General features: G+C 34.8%; 2 protein-coding genes across 2 annotated transcripts in view; one reads left to right on the top strand and one right to left on the bottom strand.

The window, feature by feature from the left end:
• Positions 1–842: 842 nt before the first annotated feature.
• LOC130221674 (uncharacterized) lies at positions 843–10,858 on the bottom strand. The gene is given in 11 exon segments (XM_056454239.1): positions 843–1,351; positions 1,354–1,829; positions 1,918–2,003; positions 3,157–3,220; positions 3,317–3,410; positions 5,875–6,031; positions 6,512–6,660; positions 6,754–6,914; positions 7,008–7,131; positions 10,474–10,545; positions 10,661–10,858. Coding segments are annotated over 10 exon segments (1,725 nt in total). The 5' UTR covers positions 10,538–10,545; positions 10,661–10,858; the 3' UTR covers positions 843–1,001.
• A 2,310-nt stretch (positions 10,859–13,168) lies between these two features.
• Positions 13,169–24,123, top strand: part of nsmce1 (NSE1 homolog, SMC5-SMC6 complex component) — an 11,860-nt gene continuing 905 nt past the window's right edge. Inside the window, exons 1-7 of the mRNA XM_056452391.1 lie at positions 13,169–13,257; positions 14,121–14,260; positions 16,535–16,647; positions 16,808–16,885; positions 17,443–17,589; positions 19,422–19,538; positions 19,803–19,929. Of these exons, the coding sequence (XP_056308366.1) occupies positions 14,143–14,260; positions 16,535–16,647; positions 16,808–16,885; positions 17,443–17,589; positions 19,422–19,538; positions 19,803–19,929 (700 nt within the window). The 5' untranslated portion in view covers positions 13,169–13,257; positions 14,121–14,142. The remainder of the gene's footprint in view (positions 13,258–14,120; positions 14,261–16,534; positions 16,648–16,807; positions 16,886–17,442; positions 17,590–19,421; positions 19,539–19,802; positions 19,930–24,123) is intronic.

Raw genomic sequence — 24,123 nt, 5'->3', positions numbered from 1 at the left:
CTCCCCCCTCCCTAAACCCCACCAATTTTATCGATTGACCCGCCCACCCCTTCCCTAACCCAACCAACTCGTTTCAAAAGCAATCCAAAAAAAGAAAAGCCCTCGTTTTTAGATTTGACCACATTCTCACCCTGCTATTCACTTGTATGCTTTATATTTTGGATTCTGTTTTTGTCTTACCTGCTTTATGGAACCTCTCTTCACCAGACTCAAACCCCTGTCTTTGTGGTCAACTCCTCTCTGCATCATACGTGGCGCACTAACTGGACAAACTGGTTGCAATCGGAATGCCGTCCATACGGAGGTAAGCGGTCAGCTGGTAAGCGCGAAAAGGAACGGCTTCACACCGCCCGGTAGCATTCGTTTAAAAAAATGAAATGCAGCCATACGTACCTCCGCCTACGTAATTCGCTGCCTTCAGAAATGTCCGCAGGGCTACTTTTTACAATGAGCCTGTGTTGATTAACTTTCAGACAGTTTTGAGTTAACTACACTCATTTCATTTGATAAAGTTGACTGCTGGGTTTTACAGTGTATGTAAATTTGCAATTGAAGCTTTCAGATTAATACAATTCTTATTTCTTACAGTACAATACTTTTTGTGTCATTATTTTGGTGGTCAAAAGGTCATCGATGCGTGGATGTTAAATAGATGTAAAAGGTTTTGACATCTAATCGATTTGCATTTTCGACGTCATGCTAAATGTTGTTTTGACATCACAGAGTTTTCAGGGAAGTCTGTCCAAATCATCAGAGTTAAAAGAGTAAAACCTAATCTTAAAGTCTTAACTCTAAACAAATAGTGAGCATTTGCATAGTTCCAGTAACTGGTCAACTTCCAAATGAATGATTCATTGTGCTGGCTCCCCCGGTGGCCTGAGACGCTTACATAAACGTCATCCACAAAGAGGATCTGTGGTTTGGAAATTGAAGGATGATTCATTGCGACTCCAAAGGTTATATGCAAAGAGAATGAAATGTTTTACTTATGTGCAACACAGTTAGACAGCGTGATATGAAAAGTCTATTTCAACAGCCGGTGGGATATTCAAAAAGGCCCAAGCAGTGTCCTGTAACGGGACTGTTTGGCCGGCAACATGGGGGAATTTCAGAGCTCCACATTCATTAAGTGTTCGCTCAGTGCTGATGCTCGTGCTCCATTGTTCCCCTGTGTTTTTTGATACGTCTTGAAAAGCTTTATAGGGATCATCCCTTGCGATTGTGTGATCATGATGAAACAGAGGAGGATACAGTGGATTGGCACTGGTGATTAGATTTTGCCTGATCACCTTGTCGTCTGCATCAACATCAGAAGAAAGTTTCACAAAACCATCTACAACATCTCTCTTTCCGCAACAGCACTGAAAGCCTGATATCCTTCATCCGGAGAGTGATCAGCAGGAAAGTTCTGCGGGCTCTTAAGAATATCAATGGAGTTTTCCAGCTTAAATACGGAGTCTGAGACTTTCCTATCATCAGAATGATCACAGTTCAGATTCAAAAATGAAGAATCATCAGTGGATCCTTCCAAATATGACTTGTTGCTGAAAACCGATGAACCCGAGCAGTTGCCCGAATCTCTGTTAGCACAATTCCTTTCCTTTGAAGAAGACTCAACACTGTTGTATGGCATCTCAGTGAATTGACTGGGTGGTGTGTTCAATGTCAACCGTAAGAAATCTTTAGCCATTGCGAGTTCAATTTGTGATCGGAGATCTTGCATCGGATTGCTACCAGAATCACAGATGGCCTGGCCATAATCCCCTGGTGATGATTCAAGACTGTGAGAACTTCTCTCATTGTTTGGGTTCACATGTAATTGTGAGATCCTGTAGAAAGACAGATATGTTGAGGTGTAATTGAGAAGACATAGAATGTCACTAAGCATGATTACAGTGTATAAATAAAATAACATACAATTTCTTTTCCTCCTCGAGGTCTAGATTTAGAACCTCAACGTGAATTGGGGAGACTGCATTGAAGAAAGTAGGCAAAACATGACCCTATGAAACATGAAGGAAACACGAGGAGTTATTATGACTCACATTATAATAAACTATGACATTAAATATGGTGGCTTGAAAAGGCCAACATACTGTTATACTACATTAACTTATTCTTCTTCCGTCTTCTTCTGAAGGCGGTCACATACCAGAAGCGCCGCGTAGCGTCATACATTTCAGAATTCTAAACATAGGTTCTATCAGGGTACACACACCGGCGCCACAAGTGGGCGGCGCCCAGCCACGACTCAGGATGCTGTTCATATTCCTGCCGCGCCACAATGCGCCATCTGATTAGTTTCATGTTAAATATCATGCGAATGTGCGCATCTGGTGTGTAATACTTTTAACTGTCATGTGCGCGCCCATGTTGCGGCGCTTCTGGTGTGCGACCTGCTTTAGACTATTTTAAGAACTCATCTCCTCTTAGACCGTTCATACTACAACCACCAAACTTACTCCAAACCTCCAACCTATACTGAATTAAGTTGCTATATCTTTTCCAACTGATCCAACTTATGGTTTTTTGAAAACTGTCCTGGAAAATTCGGAAAAGTCCCATTGACTTAACATTGGACCAAACTTTGTGACCTCATAACTTTGCACCACACTGTCATACAGACTTAAGCTTACTCTCATTTACCACAGACTACCAATCTGCCAATCACTGATGACCTTTCAATTTACTAGCCACATCCTAGCAACCACTTTCGGCACCCTAGCAAATGTCCCATAGAGTTATTATAAAAAACTGCCATTGACCATACCAATCCCTTCTAGAAACATACTAACACACATACTAATCATACTAGCAACATGCCAATTCATACTAAATTCATGCTAACAACATACTAATTTGTGCTAGGTTCATTTTTGTTAGCAACTGCTTAGCAACTAGAAAGTGAAGAAAGTGAAAGTGAACAGCGGACGGGGGAGGAGGGCGGTTGAGAAGGAGGATCTGTAAAATTAGGTGCCGGATCAGATTTCAGATGTTCCGGCACAAATTAAGCCCTAGTTATAACTGTTTCAAACTTCTTAAAACTACTTCAATGATTTAAACTTTGAGATTACTTAAACTTTCAGACTCAGCTTTCTCAAGATGCCATAGAGTTTGTCTACAAGCTTTACTTTTCTAGTTGATCATTGTTTTCACCTTATTTCCAAAATTGTCTATAATTGTCGGCTTGGCGATCTTGTCCCACCAATTTGACTTCATCCTGTAATAAAGAAATAAAGTGCGTCAGGACTTGTTAAGGTTGCGTAAAGGAATAGTAATAAGGCTAAATGAAGAGTGATGGTGAGACAAGTCTTACCTCAAAACACAGATGAAGATCATACAAATGATGATGAGTAAACCAATACACAATTGTGGAACCACCAGTTTGACTATTTCAGTTGGTAATGGTGCTGTGGAACACATACAGATTGATAAGCATTAATAGACTATCACCACACAGTCAGTTGCTGCAGTCTAACATGTCCGAAAATTCTTTGTGTCATTCATCTGACATTCCAGTTGTTATTAAAAACATATTTATTGGTTAAGAAAATGAATATTTGGTACAGGAACTCCACTGCTGTTTCCACGATCGGAAAGTTTCAGTAATATAAACCCCATTCATTTTCTTAACCAATAAATATGTTTTTAATAATAACTGTTAAACCTTTGAAGACAGACAGCTTTAAGCTTATGTGCTTATATCCATCTGTTTGCATGAATTAAACTTAATTATAAAAAAACAACCATGTTCAATGCAGAAAAACTACATTACCCATGATCCTGTGAAGATAATTCAACCAATAAGAGAGTTGCAGTGAACATAGTATGGCAAACAAGACCTTCAGCCTCACCCACTGCCATGTAGCACCACTACATACTTTATTACACTACATGCACATTTACATTTCATACAAGCTATATCTGAAGTAGACTATTAACAGCTGAGCAATTTCTGAATTATTTATTTAATTGCATCATATATATTATTGTAATGTCTTAATGATGATAAAACAAAGGATATTGCTCACAAATTTGGATTATAGGGCTGCATGACATAAACTGAATCACTGAATCAACAGTTCAGTCTTTATTACTGTGCTACATCTGGGAATAACCCCATAATTAGCTTGGGCTTCAAAGCAATGCAAAAACCAAACTCCTATATCTACATATAGCTATACAATATACAAAAGAGAGAGAACAACTTGAAGCAAGATTTATCTACATTTCTCAATCCATTTAGTAATAGTTTAAAATGTCTGCTGAGAAAACTCAATGCCTTCTTTTAACAAATATGGAGAATTGCTCTCTTCAAAACGCCCTTTATGATTTATCATTACACAATCTCTGTTGCCATCAAATGGTGGAACAATGTAGCTTGAACTGTCAATCACTACAAACACTCACCATTTTGCAAGACAAAGTATTTTTATTTAATAATACTGTAATTCATATAAAATGACCTTTACTGAACAATAACATTTAACAACATAACAATTCTATGCAAATCAGTCAAAAGAACAATGGCTGCGTTTTCATATAGTAGTAAGCCTAAGCATATTAAGCCTAATGCATACAAAGTTCTAAAACAGTAATACTACAGTCAAATCTGTTTGCTCTGGAACAAATAACAGATGACCATGACAAAATATTGCAATTAGATATAACCAAAACAAATGACATTTCACATTTAACCCTTATAGAGACATACAACTGATTCCAGAATAAGTGTCCATCAGATGGATGCTTTCTGCAAGGAACACCTGCTGTTGCGCTTAAAATCCTATTTTCAAAAACACTGAAACATTTTAAATGAGTGAAAAAATAATAATAAATAAATAAATATATATATATATATATATATATATATATATATATATATATATATATATATATATATATATATATATATATATATATATATATATATATATATACACACACAGTGCTTAACATAATTGAGTGCACCCTATTTTGAGATGAATCTGTGAACATGGGTCATATATTTAGGTGCATTTCAACAAAACATATTTAGTAAACAGATATATTTAATGAAATCATATTTAGGCCCCAAAAAATCTTCAGAAATGTGAAAAAAATACATTTAAATTCATGTGAAGTAATGGGAAAGAAAATTACAAACTACACAATTTCAACAAACTTTTAAACATTTTTGTTTCCCTTTGCATTTGGCTCTTTTTAAAAATATCATTCAATATTTTTCCCTAACATATAAATGTGGGTGTACTCATTTTGGACCGTTATCGTTAGTTATTTTGTTAGATAAGCTGCAGATCTGGCTTCAGCACTGACTAATCTAATGTATATGCACAAATATAATATTGTATAGTTTCCAATAGAAAATATTAATCTAAATGAGAGATTTGTGAGGGGTGAACTTATATATGCTGTATATATACAGAGCGGGCCATTTATATGGCTACACCTTAATGAAGTGTGAATGGTTGGTGATATTAACGTCCTGTCTGTGGCACATTAGTATATATGAGGGGGCTTGTTAATAACCCATGAAAGAATAAGGTTACGTTAAAACCAAGCACACCATTGTTTTTTCTTGTGAAATTCCCAATAAGTTTATTAAGGTGTCTCCATATAAATGGCCCACTCTGTAAATATATATATGTATATATATATTTGAAAAGAAAAATTATAAGGGAAAATTTTTCTGAAACCAGTGCCTCAGACCACTCGTGCAAGTCAATGAAAATGGCATTAATAATTATTTCACTGTAATACTGTAATAGCACTGCGCAGTAGACTCCTGGTCCATTTTTTTATTTCTAATATTTTATTTACAATATTTGTTACATACTTTTAAAAGTTTAAGATAAATAGATTTACTGTACTTACCAGTGGTGAAATGAACTGCTTCACTCTGATCACTATATATCTTCTGATCATTGTAGTCTGAGCTCATTTTTGCTGTCAGAATGTATTCAGTTTTTGGCTGGAGATTAGTGCCCACGATGTCATGGAATCCAACAGTGTTTGCCACCTTTCTGGAAATCTGTATAGACAATGTTTGTTTTTATTTTATTTATGAAAAATCTACATAAAGTTTAAGTCAGAATTATTCACCCCCTTTGAATATTTTTTCTTTTTTAAATATTTCCCAAATTATGTTTAACAGAAAAGGGAAATTTTCACAGTATGTCTGATAATATTTTTTCTTCTGGATACAATAACTTGCCTAATTACCCTAACATGCCTAGTTAATCTAATTAACCTATTTAAGCCCTTAAATGTCACTTAAGCTGTATAGAAGTGTCATAAAAATATCTAATCAAATATTATTTACTGTCATCATGGCAAAGAGAAAATAAATCAGTTATTAGAGATGAGTTATTAAAACTATCATGTTTAGAAATGTGTTGAAAAAATCTTCTCTGTTAAACAGAAATTGGGAAAAACACAGGGGGGCTAATAATTCTGACTTCAACTGTAAGTACAAAAACATTTTATATCATCTATATGCCATCTTCCTTACTGTTTCATTTTCTCCTATGATCCCATAGGTCAGAGTTATAAACAAAAAATTTGTAAAGACATCCTTTTGCTTATAGCTATCATTCCAGGTAACATGAAAGTTTCCATTTTCTATCTTCTCCACAAGTAACACTGGAGGTTTTGGTTTGACTGCAGAAAAAGAAAACTCATTTTAAACATGTCTGTCAATGCTAAAAAATTCCTTCTATTTCTATAAAAGGCTAAACAAGCATTTATACTCACTATAATCTATAGTCTTGAAATCCTTTCGTAATAAAACCTTTGTTCCTTCCAGAAGTGAAGCTGAGAAGATCTCTTCTGTAATAAAGCCTTGCACTTCAATTTTGCATTCACAAATGGCATTGTGATGACTTCTCTCAAAGATGCAAGAATACCTATTTATTCTGGAGGAAACGTTCAGCATGTAAATTTATTACGAAATAAACAGCTTGTTAAAAATAGTTAAGGAGGAATAACAGGCAAGTACAAACACTCACTCATATGCTAGTTTTTGTGTGGCGTTCAGCTTGTATCCAGAGCAACTTCTGAGACTTTCAGGAGAGAACCTGCATGTCATTTCTTCCTCATAGTCATTAAAACAATTCAAGTCTTTAATGGGATCTGAAGAACATACAGAGATGGGAAATACAAGATAGGAAAAGGTTAAAAACATGCAACATTTGAAATTCCCTGATAGCACACATGTACATCACAGAGACGTCTATGTGATGTTTGTGTTTACATGTGGAAGACATTTATTACAGTGCTTGCTCATCAGCAAAATAGGGCTGCACAATATTGGAAAAATTGTACATTGTGTTTTTTTTTATTATGCGGTATTTATTGCAATACGAATACGATTTCACCAGATGAGTTGAAAAACTGTAAAGAATTTATAATTTTAAATTGATTGGGATGATTCTGTAGGGAAGTGCAAGAAATATAACTGTCGTGATCTCCAGCGATCCGTTCTTGACAGATCGCTGGTGAGCTACAGCTATGTTAAGGAACTACAAATCCTGTCATGCACCACACACACACACCTGTTTCCGGAACTCTGATGATTACATGCACACAGCTGTAGCCCTTCATGGACTGATTACATGGACTACTTATTCACCACACAAACACTTGTTCAGCACGAAGTCATTAATGTTGAAATAATGTTTGTATGCTTGTCCTGATGTTTCTTTGTTTTTTCCTGTTTGTATTTTTGACCACAGCCTTGTTATATCGTTGACCCTGTTTAGTTGCCTATTTTGACCATTGCCTGTTTTTGACTACGTTCCTGGATTGTCCTTTTTGTACTAGCCTCATATGTTTTTGATGTTTGCCTGCATGAATAATCTTATTAAACTGCAATTGGATCCTTACCCATGATGTCCCTCGCCTTGCTCCCGGACGGAGTTTTCATTTTATAAACAATTCAACAAAGCTAATGATTATTTATTTATCAGAAGTTACAAACAGTACATTTGCTTATGCCTAAATCCTTTTAAAACCCTCACACAGTCACAGGCCTCAAAAAACACTAGCAAAATGATTAATTATAATCCAGACTCAACATTTCGTATGCTTGAGATGTGACTAGGCATGGGCCAGCATAAGATACTGATGGTGTGAAAACCTTGGATAAAAATATCACGGTTTCACAGTATTGTGATTACTGGTCTAAAACATGTTCCTTGATGTCTGGCTAAAAAACTTAAAACTTATTTCCCCTTTGAAACCACTATATATTTTATTTTGAGAAACATTTTAAGTATTCTGGAGCAGTAAACATGTCACACTAAATAATTCAAATGGATTATTGACTGTTGTCCTAAAAAAAAGCTAAATATGAAAAAACAAACAAACAAACAAAAAAACGTAAATAAAAAATATTACCGTATAGCAGAAAATTTTGGTGGTTTTAAAACCTTGACTTTTTCAAAACACGGTATACCTTGAAAATGGTTATCGTCCCATGCCTAGATGTGGCTATTGGGAAGGAACTCATTACGATATCGATGCTGAAACGACGTAATGTGCAGCCCTACTGCAAAACGTCAATTAGACATCTATTTTCAAATATTAAATAGACATTTAGAATATGTAGCCTATTTAAGATTTGCTCATTCATCAGACGTTTAATAGACATTTATCAGACTTTTGAACACAGCAGATGTTTTGCAGACTAAATAATCTTTAAAATAGGCTACATCTTGATTGAGGTAAAGTTGGTTTTATATTCTCACATTCGTTCAGTGACAACTTGTGACATGTTCCCTATATTGTTTACATGGTACTTTGAATATTCAGCTTAAAATCACTTGTAAATATGACTCAAAAACAACATTGGCGCTATTTAATTGATAGTAAACAATATTGTATTTTCAAAGTCATTGGTTGCTAATATGATTTCAATATTTAGAGTTTGCAAATACTTTTCTGAAATTATATTATTAAGGAGAAAGTCTGAATGTGTCAATATAAAACCAACTTTACCTCAATCACATCTTGCAGGAGTCCGTGTGTATGTAGAAACATTTCTGATGACTGGCAAAAGATGTTGTATAATTCCTTATAATTCATCATGGTAAATGAATTAGAATAAAATTAGCATCCGAGTAGATCAGTAAAGGCTATTGTTATGCTTTTTCCTTCACTAAAACTATCCCAGCCGGCACAGGATGTCAATATAACATCAACATGATGCCAAATTGACGTTGTACCCCAATGCCTGGGACATTGCATTTTGTTTGGAAATGAAAGTCGGGTTGACATCAGAGCTCAATGTCAGGCCGATGTAAATGTCCAATGTTGGACAGATGTTGCTGTTTGGTTACTTTCCAACGCAACCTAAAATCAACCAAATATCAATGTCATGTTGCGTCGTTATTGGACATCAAAATAACATCGTCTTTAGATGCAGGCAACTAAGGTCTAACTTAATATTAACATCTCATGGTGTTGTGTGTCTGCTAGGATAAGACATAAAAAAAAGTGCAGAGATTTGATATTATTGGTTACCAGGGGTTAAGCAGCTACTTAGGGCCCTAGGAAATCTGGGGGCCCCCAATAAATATCTAGATGTATAAATTATACTTATAAACTATATATAATGCTGTTTTCTATTATCTTTTGTATGGTGAGAGTCAAACAAATACAATTTTAAAGTAATTAAATAATATTTAATATATAATACATTTTATTATTTATATAATAATGTAATGTTATGTAATAATGATATTAGAAAATAAATTATCATTAGATCTGCACAAATTCGTCCCCAATCATGGAGCAGTCCAGCAGTCAAATTTATGCGTTTATTTTTTAATTATCATTTAAAATGTAGACAATGCATTAAGATTAAATGTAGAAAATACGTTTGAGAGATATATAAAAAAGCTAAATAAATGAAAAATGAAATAAAAGTAGAAAGGGTGCATTTTAGGAAGTTTGGGCCCAGTATAGCAGAAAATTTTGGTGCTTTTAAAACCTTGACTTTTCTAAACCACGGTATACCTTGAAAATGTTTATTGTCATATGCCTTGATATGACTATTGGTAATGATCACATTGTAATATCGATGCTGAAACGATATATTTTCCAGCCCTACTGCAAAACGTCAATTAGACGTCTTTTTTCAAAAGTTACATAGACATTTATAATATGTAATCTCATCATTTAAAATGTAGAGACTGCAGTAAGATAAAATGTAGAAAAGACGTTTGAGTGATATAAAAAAACTAAATAAATTAAAAATGAAATAAAAATAGAAAGGGTGCATTTTAGGACTTTGGGCCCCATGGCTGGAATTGCTTAGGGCTCCTAAATCACTAAATCTGCCCATTGGTAACTACTGATAGCAACATATAATATCGACACATTATATCTAAAATAGCCTTATAAATAGTCCATCTAAGTCATCAAGCAATACAAAAATTAAATGAAAAAAAAAAAAGTTAAATAAAGGTTTACCGTCACATAGTGCCTGGCAGACGAGTGTAAGGATGATCTGGCAAAGAAGAAATAAGGAAGACATCCTATATCCTGCATGAAAACACACAGAATAAATCTTACAGAAATAAAATTCACAGCACCAAACGGTTAACAAAACATGATTCCTCGCCAAAAATGCAGCAGAGTATATATATATTCACTGTACCTATATGTTTCCTCGTTCGCTAAGTAAAACATAAGAAACTTTGCTTCTCTGTAGATCAACTAAATTGTTTTCGTCACGAAAATGCCACACAAAAAGTCCAGACGAGCAGTTCAAACTGTGGAAATTTCAGTCTGCTGGTTGCTTCCCTATTCGCAAACGAAACATTGAACTTCATCAAAAAGGGCGTATCAAACTTTCCTGGAAGAGACGCGGACGACCATCTGTTCCACTGACTCCAGACCTGCTCGCGCCCGCGCTGTTCTCTCTCACACACACACAGTGATCTCACGCTCACACTGATCTCTAACCTGCTCTTTCACACACTCAGAAAAAAAGGGAAAGCAGAATTCCACGGAAAGCCGTCATGTAGTCTGCGTTACAGCCTGTTGTTTGTGAGTTAGTCAAGCGCAAAAGGAAACCATCCGAAAGCACACAGGGCTCCCAAAAAATGGAAGTGTGAAACGACTAGACTACATTTAAGAGAACTTTTTTTTTTTGGTTTTGCAATTACCTGTTTCACTTCTTTCATAGCTACATATGAAATTAGGTTATAGTTTCCATTGTCTTCAACGCTCTTTTCAGCAGTACAAATGAGATGCTAATGTAGTTGTTTTTATCTGTATGTTTTCTGTATTTGGAATAATTTTAATGTTGAATTTGTCTTTTTATCATTTTAATATTTTTTAAATTAATTTTATCGTAGTTTTTATTCATTTATTTGTGTGCTAGATTCAGTTATTTTTGTAGTTCAACTATATTAATTTGATAAATTAATGTAGATTTATTTTTCGTACATTTTTGTAATATTTTGTTTATGTCGGAGCATTTAGTTAACCAAATCAGGAAGACGGACACCCAGAGGTTTAAAGAGTTTAAATGTATTAATTACGTTAAATAGCCTATTTAAAGGATCCATATGCGTGTTACTGAAGTCATATGGCAATGCTGTATGGAGGCTCATCGGTGACGTCTAGTGGATGGAAATTGGTATAGATTTATTCATTTTGTTGATCTATTAATTATTCAACTTAGGTTAGCCTTAAATTTTAAGGAATGCCTTATATAATCCCATTTTTTAAAATGACATTATTCATTAATTTTCTTTTCGCCTTAGTTACTTTAATAATCAGGGGTCGCCACAGCGGAATGAACCACCAACTTATCCAGCATATGTTTTACGCAGTGGATGCCCTTCCAGCTGTAACCCATCGATCACTGGGAAACACCCATACACTCTTGCATTTACACACATACACTATGGCCAATTTAGCTTATTCAATTAGCTCATGTCTTTGGACTGTGGGGGAAACCGGAGCACCCGGAGGAAACCAACGCGAACATGGGGAAAACATGCATACTCCACACAGAAATGCCAACTGACCCAGCTGAGGCTTGAACCAGCAACCTTTTTGCTGTGAGGTGACAGTGCTACCCACTGCGTCCCCGTGGTGCCCCAAAATGACATTATTAAAGACAAATAAATTCTTGTGATGTGTGTTCCATGTTGATGATCATGCACTGTAAAAAAAGTTGCGTTTTTGTTGGGACAACATGAAGGAATTAAGTTAGCTTATTAGTTTAAAAAAATGGAAGTGTATTGAACATAAAACAATTAAGTTGTTCCAAAAAAAAAAAAAAAAAACCTCAAGATTTGTGTTGTTTCAGCTCATTTTAAATATTAAAAGTTTTTAACAAACAGCAAATGTTATTTGTGAGTGTGTGTTGCTCTTTTATCGGTTAATTATATATGTGCAAACCAAAATTAATATCCACATTATACATTAATCAGAATTTAGTTTTATCTTTATTTATTTATTTATTTATTTATTTATTTATTTATTTATTTATTTATTTATTTATTTATTTATTAATTTTAGGCTCAATCACAAAGAATCAGTGCTTCAGCTAAAAAATTCTTCTGTAATATTCTAAAGAATGGTGTTTGAGTAAATTAACAGCATTTTTCATTCTTGGGTGATGCGCTGCTGTCCAATAAAATAATAATTTGTACTCTGTGAGTGGTGATACTATGTTTAATAATATTATGTATTCCATCATCAAACTGAAGTGTTGCCTGCTGTGTTTCAGGTAATTCTCTAAGTCAGTTATCATAATATTTTTTTTTAAACGGGGGTCCATAAGGGTATGTTAGATGGTCCAAAAATTGTTTATTTAATTCTATTAATATTTATATTATATTAATCACTTACAAATAAGTAAAAAACAAACAAAAACAAAAATGAAACTACATGAACTATATACATTTATCTATTACTGTACATATAGGCGGGTGTCTTTCAGGAAATGTTCAGAAAGACAAGAAATGATGACCCAACAGATGAGTAAATATCATAAGTAGCATGTGCCGAAAAACAAAAAGGAAGGAAATGCTTCCTGGAATTTTAAGGGAAAATTAAAAAAAATATTATTTTTTTAAATAGTACAGAAGGGGCAGTAATCCAACAAAAAGGACGGCATCTGCCATTGAGGACGCAAAGAAGAAGAAGAACGCAAACCACGTGGCAGGAAGTGTTGTTTCTAGTGGGAACCCGCGAATATTACACGAACTGACAGCTCGTCCGTACAATTGAAAACAGGTTTGTTTACGAGGAACAAACGTCGCTTCACTAAAACCATTTACGTCTCTCTTTGAGTGTTCAGTCGTTTTATTTTAAGTGGAATTTTGCATTGAGTTACCAACGTTACCACATAAAAATATAGTACATGTAACGTTATAGTATTTTAAAAATCTTTTTTAGAAAACACTACAGTGTTTTTAAACCGAACTATAGTGAAGAGTATTATACTGTATATGATAGTATTTAAATAAAAGTCTTTGTTAACGAAGGCAACATATAAATTATAAATACTGTAACGTTAGTATACTTGAGTTTTTACTACAGTAAACTGTGGTGTATTGTAGTGGTAAATAAAATGCCACATAGTTGTAGAAAACAAGTGTATTTGGTCATTTGTTTATATTAAGTTACCAATGGTTTTGTGTTACCACAGCAGATTAATTCTGCTAAATAATATAAAGTGCTTTACCATAGTACGGTTTTTCATATTTTGTGATTCATGTTTTTATTTATTATTTATGCTTTTGAGTTGCATTATGAGACCTTGGTCCTTCTTCCGTTCACCTTTAACCTTAAAAAGGTGTAAAAAGTGACTCTTATGAACTTTTTTAATAGTTTAAAGTGATATATTGTCTGGCTTGGTGTTGTATATTTTGCTGCAAAAACCTTGTAATAAGCTGCCAGTATGCTTACTGTTATTTTACAGATTTATTTCTCTCTATTATTTTTTATACATTATATTATTTCAAACTACTCAAATGTCAATAAAAGCCAAAGGTTTTATGTTGATGCATCATGCAGGTTTACTTGTTTCAAGTCGATTCTTGCTCATGTTTGCTTGAGTTTGGGAAATTTAGCTTATTTGCACATGTGTTTTCCAGCTGAAGAGGACATTTAGCAGTCATGTCTAGACAGATGGGTGACGGACACAGGCTGTTCCTGCAGAACATGATGACCAACGGCATCGTCAGTGCAGCTCAGGCTGGAATGCTCCACAAGAAGTGCTGCGAGCTCCATGGAGGTATGAAGAAAACACTCACGCCGATAGGGATAGAGTTCACCCAAAAATTAAAATCCTGTTTTCATTCCAAACCAGTTTGAGGTTTTTTTTTTTGTTTTTTTTTGTTCAGTTGCACATAACAGTAGATATTTTTTATAGAATGTTGGAAACCTGTAATTATTGACTTCCATTCTAGAAAAAACAAATGCTATGAAAGTCAATAGTTACAGGTTTCCACTATTCTTATCTTCTTTTGTGTTAAACAGAACCCAAACTGGTTGGAAGAAGTGAAAAGTGATAAAGTGATGATAGGATTTTCATTTTTGGGAGAACTGTCGCTTTTATACAGTATTTCTCAATCCCTTGGGCCCCACTGATCTGCATATTTCACTTCACAATGTTCATTCTTGGATTTACACTACGGCATTACCTGCAGAATCCTACTAAAGAAACGTAAAGTGTGACATAATATAACTCACTGAATAAATACATTACAGGTATGTGCCAAAAAATTTGAATATCAAGGGAAAGTCCATTTATTTTAATAATTTGTTTCAAAAAGCGAAACTTGTTTGTTATTTTAGTTCACTACACACAAAGTGAAATATTTCAAGTCTTTATATCTTTCAATTTGAATGATTATGTATTAAAGATGAAAAAAACCTTAAATCCAGTATTTCACAAAATTTGAATATTTCATATGACCAATAAAAAAGGATCTTAAACACCTGTTGGCCTACTGAAAAGTGTGTTAACGTACTGTATTATGTCCTTGGTGGGCCTCCTTTGCACAAATTACAGCATCATGTAATGGCATGGAGGCCTTGAACTCGTCTGCATTTCGGGGTCTCTGTTCCCTTATCTTCCTCTTGTTAATAGCCCATAGATTTTCAATGGGGTTTAAGTCAGGTGTTTTCAGTCAGTTTCTAGTTTGCCAATTAAGAACAGGGATGCCATGGTCCTTAAACCGGGTACTGGTAGCTTTGGCACTGTGTGCAGGTCCCAAGTCCTGCTGGAAAATAAAATCATCTCCAAAAAGCTTGAAAGCAAGAAGTGCTCTAAAATGTCCTGGTATAGAGCTTCGTTGACTTTAGACATGACAAAAGACAATGGACCCACACCAGCATATGATATGGCTCTCCAAACCAACACTGACTGAGGAAACTTCGCACTGGACTTTAAGCACCTTGACTTTTGTTTCCCTCCGTTCTTCCTTCAGACTCCGTTCTTCCTTCAGATTTCCAGATTAAATACAAATTTTGCTTTCATCTGAAAAGAAGACTTGGGACCACAGTGAAACAGACCAGTACTTTTTCTCTTTAGCCCTGCACAGACACTTCTAACATGGTTTTTGGTTCAGTAGTGGCTTGACACATGGAATTCTACAGATGTAGCCTGTGTCATGCAGATGTCTGTATGTGGTGGTTCTTGATGCTCTGGCACCAGCTCTGTCACCCTTGCTTGACAATCCTCTCAAGGCTGTGGTCATACTTGTGCACTTTTTCCAGCCACATTTTCCCTTCTTTTTAACACAATTAATATACTTAGATACTGCACTCTGTGAGCATCCAGCTTCTTTTGCGATTGCTTTTTGAGACTTTTCCTCCTTATGGTGGGTTCCAACGAAATCAGCAGTCTTCCCCATGATTCTGAAGCCTACTAAGCCAGGCTGAGACAATTTCAAGGCTTTGCATTAATTAGTGGACTAGATTGAGACACAGGGAGCCGACAATGTTGAACTTCGTCATGATATTCTAATTTTGTAAAATACTGGATTTGAGTTTTTCTTTAATCTTTAATTATTATATTATATTAATAATTATCCATAATTATTAAAATGAAAAGAAATGGAAGGCTTGAAATATTTCACTTTGTGTGTAGTAAACTAATATAACACAAGTTTCACTTTTTGAAACAAATAATTGAAATAAATGGACTTTCCCTCGATATTCAAATTTTTTTGGCACATACCTGTATAAATGCACCCATCAACTTGAGAAACTCTGGCTTAATGTGTCCGAGTTGTAACCCTCTTGAGCATTGTCTGTCAGTTTCTGCATACAAAAGCTCTATATCAGATGCCAAAAGCAGACGAATGATACTAATTTGCAAAGCTAATTTGTCTCGCATACATCACAATATATCCACTGGAATTCTTTATATTTTATTAACTGATATTTAAGAGCAAAATTATTTTTATGTTGTTTCTGTGCCCCATAGCTGCTAACTGAATATCAGCTACTGTGTATAGATACAAGTGCTTTCTTTGAATTCTGTTTCTTTGTTTTATTCTAGGGCAAGAAAAAATTGATGATTTCATCAATGTTGTCAACACTCACCTTCAGCCCCTCTTTATGCATATCCGTAAAGGGATGTCGGAGGAGGATGGCCAGGAACATTTTGTTTTGGTTTGTTGAATCTAAAATACGTTCATGTTTAAGGAGAGTTTTTTATGCTGTCTACTCAATAAATGTGTTAGATATTATTTTTTGTTTTTGTATACTACTAATATATAATAGTAATGAAGTTATTTTAATAGAAATGAAATTATTTTAATCTGTTGTTCAGGTAAATATGGCAGAAACCGACATTACACGAATGGCTGCTGATTATGCGGAGAACGAGCTGGAGTTGTTCAGAAAAATAGTAAATACTTATAATATTTTTCAAATCTTATTTTATGTCTTAATATACAAATATTATTGCATACTGAATACATTTTAAAATTGTATTTATTTTTGTGATGCAGAAAAAAGTTATTTTTTGGCATTATTACTTCAGCCTTTAGAGTCACAAGATCCATCACAAATTATTCTAATACTGATTTGCTGTTCAGTATTATCATAATTAGTATTTTAAGAACGGTTCATTTTTTAACTGCTGATTATGGATTTTATTATTCACAGTTCACAAAAGGCATTTTGTATGTAGAATTACTAATTACTAACCTATTTTATTATTGTATATTGTATCTTGTCTGAACAATCTGCAGAAAAGTGTGGAAATTTGAGTCTGATCTTAGAACCGTTTATGAATGATCATGTGATACTAGAATAATGAAATCTTGAAATGCCATCACAGAAATAAATGACATTTTAAAATACATTTATATAGAAATAAAAAAAAAATAACTAAATAAAAAGAAAAAAACGTTGGCCATCTATAAATGGTTTCTTATCATCTCCTGTTTTGTCTTTATTCAGATGGATCTGATTGTGGAGTCTGATTCCGGTTCTGCCTCATCCACAGCAATTCTAAATTCTGCCGACAGGCTGATCTCAAAGAAATTAAAGAAAAAAGAAGCAGAGCTAGTCTTGAATAAATTTGTACAAGACAAATGGTTAAAAGAGGTATACTTTATTATTAGTATTATATATATATATATATATATATATATATATATATATATATATATATATATATATATATATATATATATATAAAATTTATGAACAATATCACATGAGTAGCAATGCGATACGGCTGTATATCGGCACTTGTGGGAGGCATGTGTTGGCACAGGCTGAGTGCCTTAGTGTCGATATACAGCTATATTGCACTACTACGTGTGTGATATTATCGTATAATACAAAAATATCGTATATAGAAAAAAGAAAATTAAACACGGAGAGTCTCATAAATCGTTTTGTATGAGGAACTACTTTCTTCTGCCATTCAATTAGATCTGCAGCATCAGAACAGCAGAAACCATTGTTGCTTGACACGTCACTTTAGAGCTAGTGTTTGAATGATTCTCTAGGGTAATGTCTAAAGTGATGCCAAAACAGGTGATTTTGCTGACATTTCAAGATTATAAAGCTGAACGCATGAAATGCCATCAGTCTACAGAGACTTCCCAATTTCTGCAATTGGAATATCACAATAATTAACCCCATAAAAGCCAGAGCAAAGAAAACACTACAGCACCACAAAATACAAAAGAGAGAGATTGACTTAAAATGTCACTTACCAGTTTTATTGTCGTGTTATTGTTCAGTCAAATTTGAAAAGCTGTGGTTTGAAATTTATGCTGTTTTTCTCATCTAAGGGCTTATTATGCAGTCTCTGTCGCCATATTGTGGCGGAACGTCAACCATCTTTGCTCTGCTCAGTATGGCAGGCGAACATGCTAAATCTCGGAAATTATGAATATTTAAAATAGGCAATATCCTTTTAAATAAACTGCATAGTTGTAATCTAAACAACTACATTCTTGCTTAAAAAGCCTCAAATGTACATTGTTGCCCAACAGCTGCAATATTTGTCAAACTGTAGTGAGTTTATTCATCTGCTGTTCCTGTATGTGGGCGGAGTAATACACAATGGTGAAGAGGCTGTACTAGTGCTGTTATTACGGGAAAATCGCATGGCTATCAGCCAATCAGATTCGAGAACCATACAGAACTGTTTTATAAACAGTTGAAGTCAGGATTATTGGCCCCCCTGAATGTTTTTTCTCCAATTTCTGTTTAACGGAGAGAAGATTTTTTTTCAACACATTTCTAAAGATAATAGTTTTAATAATTCATCTCTAATAACTGATTTATTTCATCTTTGCCATGATGACAGTCAATAGTATTTTACTAGATATTTTTGGAGACACTTCTATACAGCTTAATGTGACATTAAAAGCTTAACTAGGTTAATTAGGTTAACTAGGCACGTTAGGGTAATTAGGCAAGTTACTGTATATCGATGGTTTGTTCTGTTGACAGTCGGAAAAAATAGCTTAAAGGGGCCTTTTTGACCTTAAACTGCTTTTATTCTAGCTGACATAAAACAAATAAGACTTTCTCCAGAAAAAAAAAATCAGACATACAGTGAACATTTCCTTGTTTTGTTAAACATCATTTGGGAAATATAAAAAAAATCAACTAAAATTCAAAGGGGTGCTAATAATTCTGACTTCAGTTGTGTATAAAGAAAAATATGAACCATCATCATGGCACAAACAACTGAAGTAAACTATCCAAAATTAGTTATTAATACCATTAAATGTTGAAAATATATTCTCTGCATTAAAAAGCACTTAGAAAATATTTGAAGAAAATTTAGATTCATGGGAGAGCTTATCATTTTGATCTGTACGTCTATCACAGTTTCTATTATATTGAAATTTGTAGTTAGCAACAACTCACTCCTTTCAAAAACATCATTTTTGTTCTGCTTTTTTCTGCATTAGCAAGATGGTGAGTACACTCTAAGTGTTCGCTGCATTGTGGAAATGGAGCCATATATGCGCACAATATACCAGGACATGATCAAAGTGTGCTACGTGTGCCACAACATCGCCCTACAGGTAATAAATGACATGCACATGAGGAAAGATCATGAACCTTCAAAAAAACAGCCATAAGATTAGATTTTTAATTCCAGACATCATTTTTAAAAGAGCAGCACATGCAGAGTGATTGTTTTTATTTTTATACTTTTTCTTGATTAATAGTGTACTTTTATCACTTACACTACATGTAGTGCGGTTTATACTGTATTTGCATAGACCTAGTGACACTTTTATGCCATTTTCAGACATACCAAACAAAATTCTTTCCTTTTCTTTCAGTGCCAGGTATGTGAAAATCCATCATGTGAAATCAAGGTCCACCTTCCCTGTGTCGCTCGATATTTCAGAGCGCGCAGTGACCCTCATTGCCCTGCATGCAATGATTTCTGGCCTCATGAGATTCCAGGTGAGTTGTTTTCTTTAATAGCTCATTTCCACTGAGCGTTATGGTTCAGTACTGTACAATACGCTTTCATGTTCATTTCCACTGTCAAAGGTAACAAAATAGTGAACTGCATCATACAATTTTTTGTCCCCCCCCCCCCTTTTCCTAGGGGTAGGGGAGTGTAAAACAAAATTACAAAGTGTGAAACACTTTTACGAAGCTCGTGACAAATTTACATTTTGAAAAACATTTTTACCTATCAAAAGACACAATTATATAGGAAAAACAATTTTATCAAGGACGAAACAAATTTACATTTTAGAAAAAAATTAACAAGACGCAAAACACTTTTACCAGTCCCGAAACAAATTTACAATTACAGATTCTTTACGGAAAGGGAATGTACCACACACACCGGAAGTGATGCGAAATGTACCACACAGCGGAATGTATCAGCTCGTATGTGACTTTGTAGACACAGGTTAACAGTCTACAACTATAAATATCATGGTTTGACCAACTGCGATAACATCGTTTTGCCATTTAGAGCTATTCTGAGAAAATATCAGCATGAGAGAATGTGGAAACATGTAAACGCAAGTACATGGAAACAAGTTAACACAAGTCCACAAGCACAGCACGACATATGTTGACTGATAAAGTTATCAAAACTGACCTCAACATGTACTCCGGAATAGCTCAGTTAGATAGGTCAATTGCTACATGTGCTGAACATTTTGACTTGGGTTCGAATCCCGTTGATGACATGTCAGTTGTAATTATTTCTTTATATTAATTTTGGTTTATATACTGTTCTGCCACACACATTTTAAAATCAATAATGTTTACACTGACACTGATACCCAGTAATAAGAATATTTATTTGGTATGGGCATGTTTTGTTACTGTGAAAAAGTGACAAATCTGCCAATCTGCAAACGTGAATAGTTTACATCTGGAAAGGGGCACCAGTTAACACGGACGCCAGTTAAACCATAACACCAGCTTCGTTTAGTTTACTATTAAGAGTCCTCAAGCAGATGTTTACACTGTGTAGACTTGACATCATGTCCACGATTACAGCGTACGAGTGGCACTCGTTGAAATATTGAACACATTGATGCAGTATGTCTGGTGTTTCTGTCTGATCTGCGTCCTTTATAAACTCCAAACACTGACCACATGTAAAGCAAAACCGCGTTAAGCTGCTCATGTGTTTGCCACAAAACAACCCTCGACCGCAGTCCATGTTCGGTCACCATAAACTTTATTTACGCCATGTACTCCACAACACGAATTTACCGCGCTCACTACCAACGACAACAACACTTTCCCCGTGTGACTTCTGGTGTGTGGTACATTCCGTGTGACTTCCGGTGTGTGGTACATTCCCTTTCTGTAAAGAATCTGTAATTGTAAATTTGTTTCGGGACTGGTAAAAGTGTTTTGCGTCTTGTTAATTTGTTTCTAAAATGTAAATTTGTTTCGTCCTTGGTTAAATCGTTTCTCCTATAAACTGGTTTCTTTACAACAGCATCTTTGGATATATTTTCTGCTGGAGATACTGTTGTCCTAAAAAACAAACAAACAAAAAAACATTAAAAAAATCGGACATATGCCATAGGAACTTTATAGCAAAAAAATTGGCAGTTTTAAAACCTTGACTTTTCCAAACCGCGGTATACCTTAAAAAAACGGTTATTTTCCCATGCCTAGTCCCCATCGATGTTATTTAAAAGTAATCCCTCACTTTACAATATTAAAGTGTCAGAATTGTAATGCGCTACATTTCTTTTGCGTTGCTTTCACTTAAATAACTGCACTTTAAAAACTGCACAATTCATTCATGTTGTCCCAACGCAAATCGATTAAGTCAACTTTATTGCTTTTAGTGGATTTAACCTAAAACAATTAAGTTGTCTAAAATGTTTTCCTTTTATATGAAAAAAGGGGTGAAAGGGTCGGGCTTCATGACCAGCCAAAATATGGGTCTCATTAACAAACCAGTTGAGATGTGTGTCTGACGTCAACACAAGCACCATTCTATTTTACAATATTCTAAGTCAGCATGAAATTAAAATGGACTCTTCTTATTTTATTTGTATACAGTAGTGTTTGCTATAAACAATATATCTGTGCACATGGAATGCTTTAAGGGTGGGGTTATCAGTGCATTACTGTGTGTTCACACTGAAGGCGCGAGAGCATCAAAGTAGCCAGAAGTCATTACTTTTCAATGGGAGCTGGCAGTGATAAGCGTCGAGGAGAGTTGAAATCAAGTCAACTTTATGGTAATGAGTAGGGTCATACGGAATCTGCGGGCATTTTTTGCTGTTTCTGTGCGGAATTGTGTTAAAAATCTGTGGATTTATGTGGAATTATTTTGGGAGTATCATAACTAAAACCTTAATATATTAAATATAAAGTAATACCTTTTTAACTTTTATTTAATGTTTAAAATGCAAATCCAATTAGATCCACTTTATTTGGTAAACAAAGCAAGTCTCTCATATAACACATTTACACAGAATCAATGATGGGCTAAAAATCTGGGGAATTCTGCACGCGCAGATTCCGTGTGGGCCTAGTAATGAGCTATGACGCAGTTCAGAGGCAAGCAATCAGAATGTAAAAGTCCGCCACTTGTGAGGATTCCAGAGAACACAGTCCTGTGAACTTTGGTTCCAACCACAGTTGTTCTCAAGGGTTTGAATATTACGGTCACCAGATTTCCAGTTAATTACGAAGTTTTCTTAAAGGGACATAAGTAAAAAAGGTTACTGGCAAGTTACTGATGTGCATTAATGTTATATACGTTTTTTTTAAGCAGGAATCTCATGCTAACTATAACAACAGTACAAAACACTACTGCTGCTTCGGAATATTTCAGACATATGGGCACATATTGGATAAGTGGAGCAAAGCCACACCACACACAACAAGTTGATCTTCCATAATTAAATGAATTTGATTAAAAGTGCACAACATTTTCACGCTAGAAGCATGTTTTTTTAATGAGGGAACCTAAAACAATTGTCTAAAATATTTTCCTTTTATATGAAAAAAGGGGTGAAAGGGTCGGGCTTCATGACCAGGCAAAATATGGGTCTCATTACCAAACCAGTTGAGATGTGTGTCTGTCTGTCAACACAAGCACCATTCTACTTTACACTATTCTAATTCAGCATAAAATTAATTACATATATCACTGATTTGCTGATATATGCTGCATCAGCCCCTTTAAATGCGAGATCAATGTAGGGAATTTTGACGCTCTTGCTGGCAGAGCAGTGAAGGCAGACATCGTTGTCACTAGCCTATCCAGAGCGAACTTTGACATTCTTGCCACTTTCAGTGTGAACGCACAGTTAGGATGGGACTATCAGTGGTTTAGGGCTAACAGTGGAGTGCCTTCATGGGAGGCAGCAGTTCTAATGAATTTAATCTGATTTTGTATGTACAATTTTGCTTCTTGTTTTTGTCATCAACGGGCATTTAAAAACATTCTGCGCCAGAGGTGGCATGCCTATGGTGATTCCAGTGGACAGTAATACTCCACAAACATACAAACTGGCATTCAAATCTTCCTCCATTTTGTCAGCAGCACCATTTTGTCTTTTAATGATCCAGTCATTTCCTAAACTTAAATGCACTGCCCTACATTTTTTTTTCTCAATTCAGAAACCATTTCAATCAGATGTGTCACAATAGAGAAAAAAAAGGCCAAACTTAACTTCCTTTCATGCTGACTTTAAGATTCAAAGAATATTACTAATACCGATTACACATTAAACATTAGCTGTCCCAATCTAGTTTGTGTCGCAATAAAATAATAGTAAAGTGCTATAAGCCATCACAGATGAGTAGGTCAAATAGAATTTCAATCGATCTTTATAAATGACAAAGTGTGTGCTGCCTGCCACCACATTTCTGTTTGTTTTTGTGCTGTTAGTAACATTTCGACTTTAAAACACTACTCATGATTGATTATCTCAGCTGACGTTCTCATTCTTATTTGCTATTGACATTTCATTACTTGTCTCTAGTCCTGTTATTAGTATTTATTTTCAGCTCTCTGCTTTGAGACACTGGGTTCAGCTTTGGGCTGGTCTAGCCTATAGCTTAGCAGCACCCACTGGGTAGGCAGAATAAAGATAGTAAGGCCCCATCTGATTGGTCATATTTGGATAAAATATGCAACACACAATTATTTGA

Source organism: Danio aesculapii, chromosome 3, assembly GCF_903798145.1.
Source record: "Danio aesculapii chromosome 3, fDanAes4.1, whole genome shotgun sequence".
Taxonomy (NCBI): Eukaryota; Metazoa; Chordata; class Actinopteri; order Cypriniformes; family Danionidae; genus Danio; species Danio aesculapii.
Note: the sequence above shows the minus strand (reverse complement) of the source record. Positions and strands in the feature narration are given on the sequence as shown.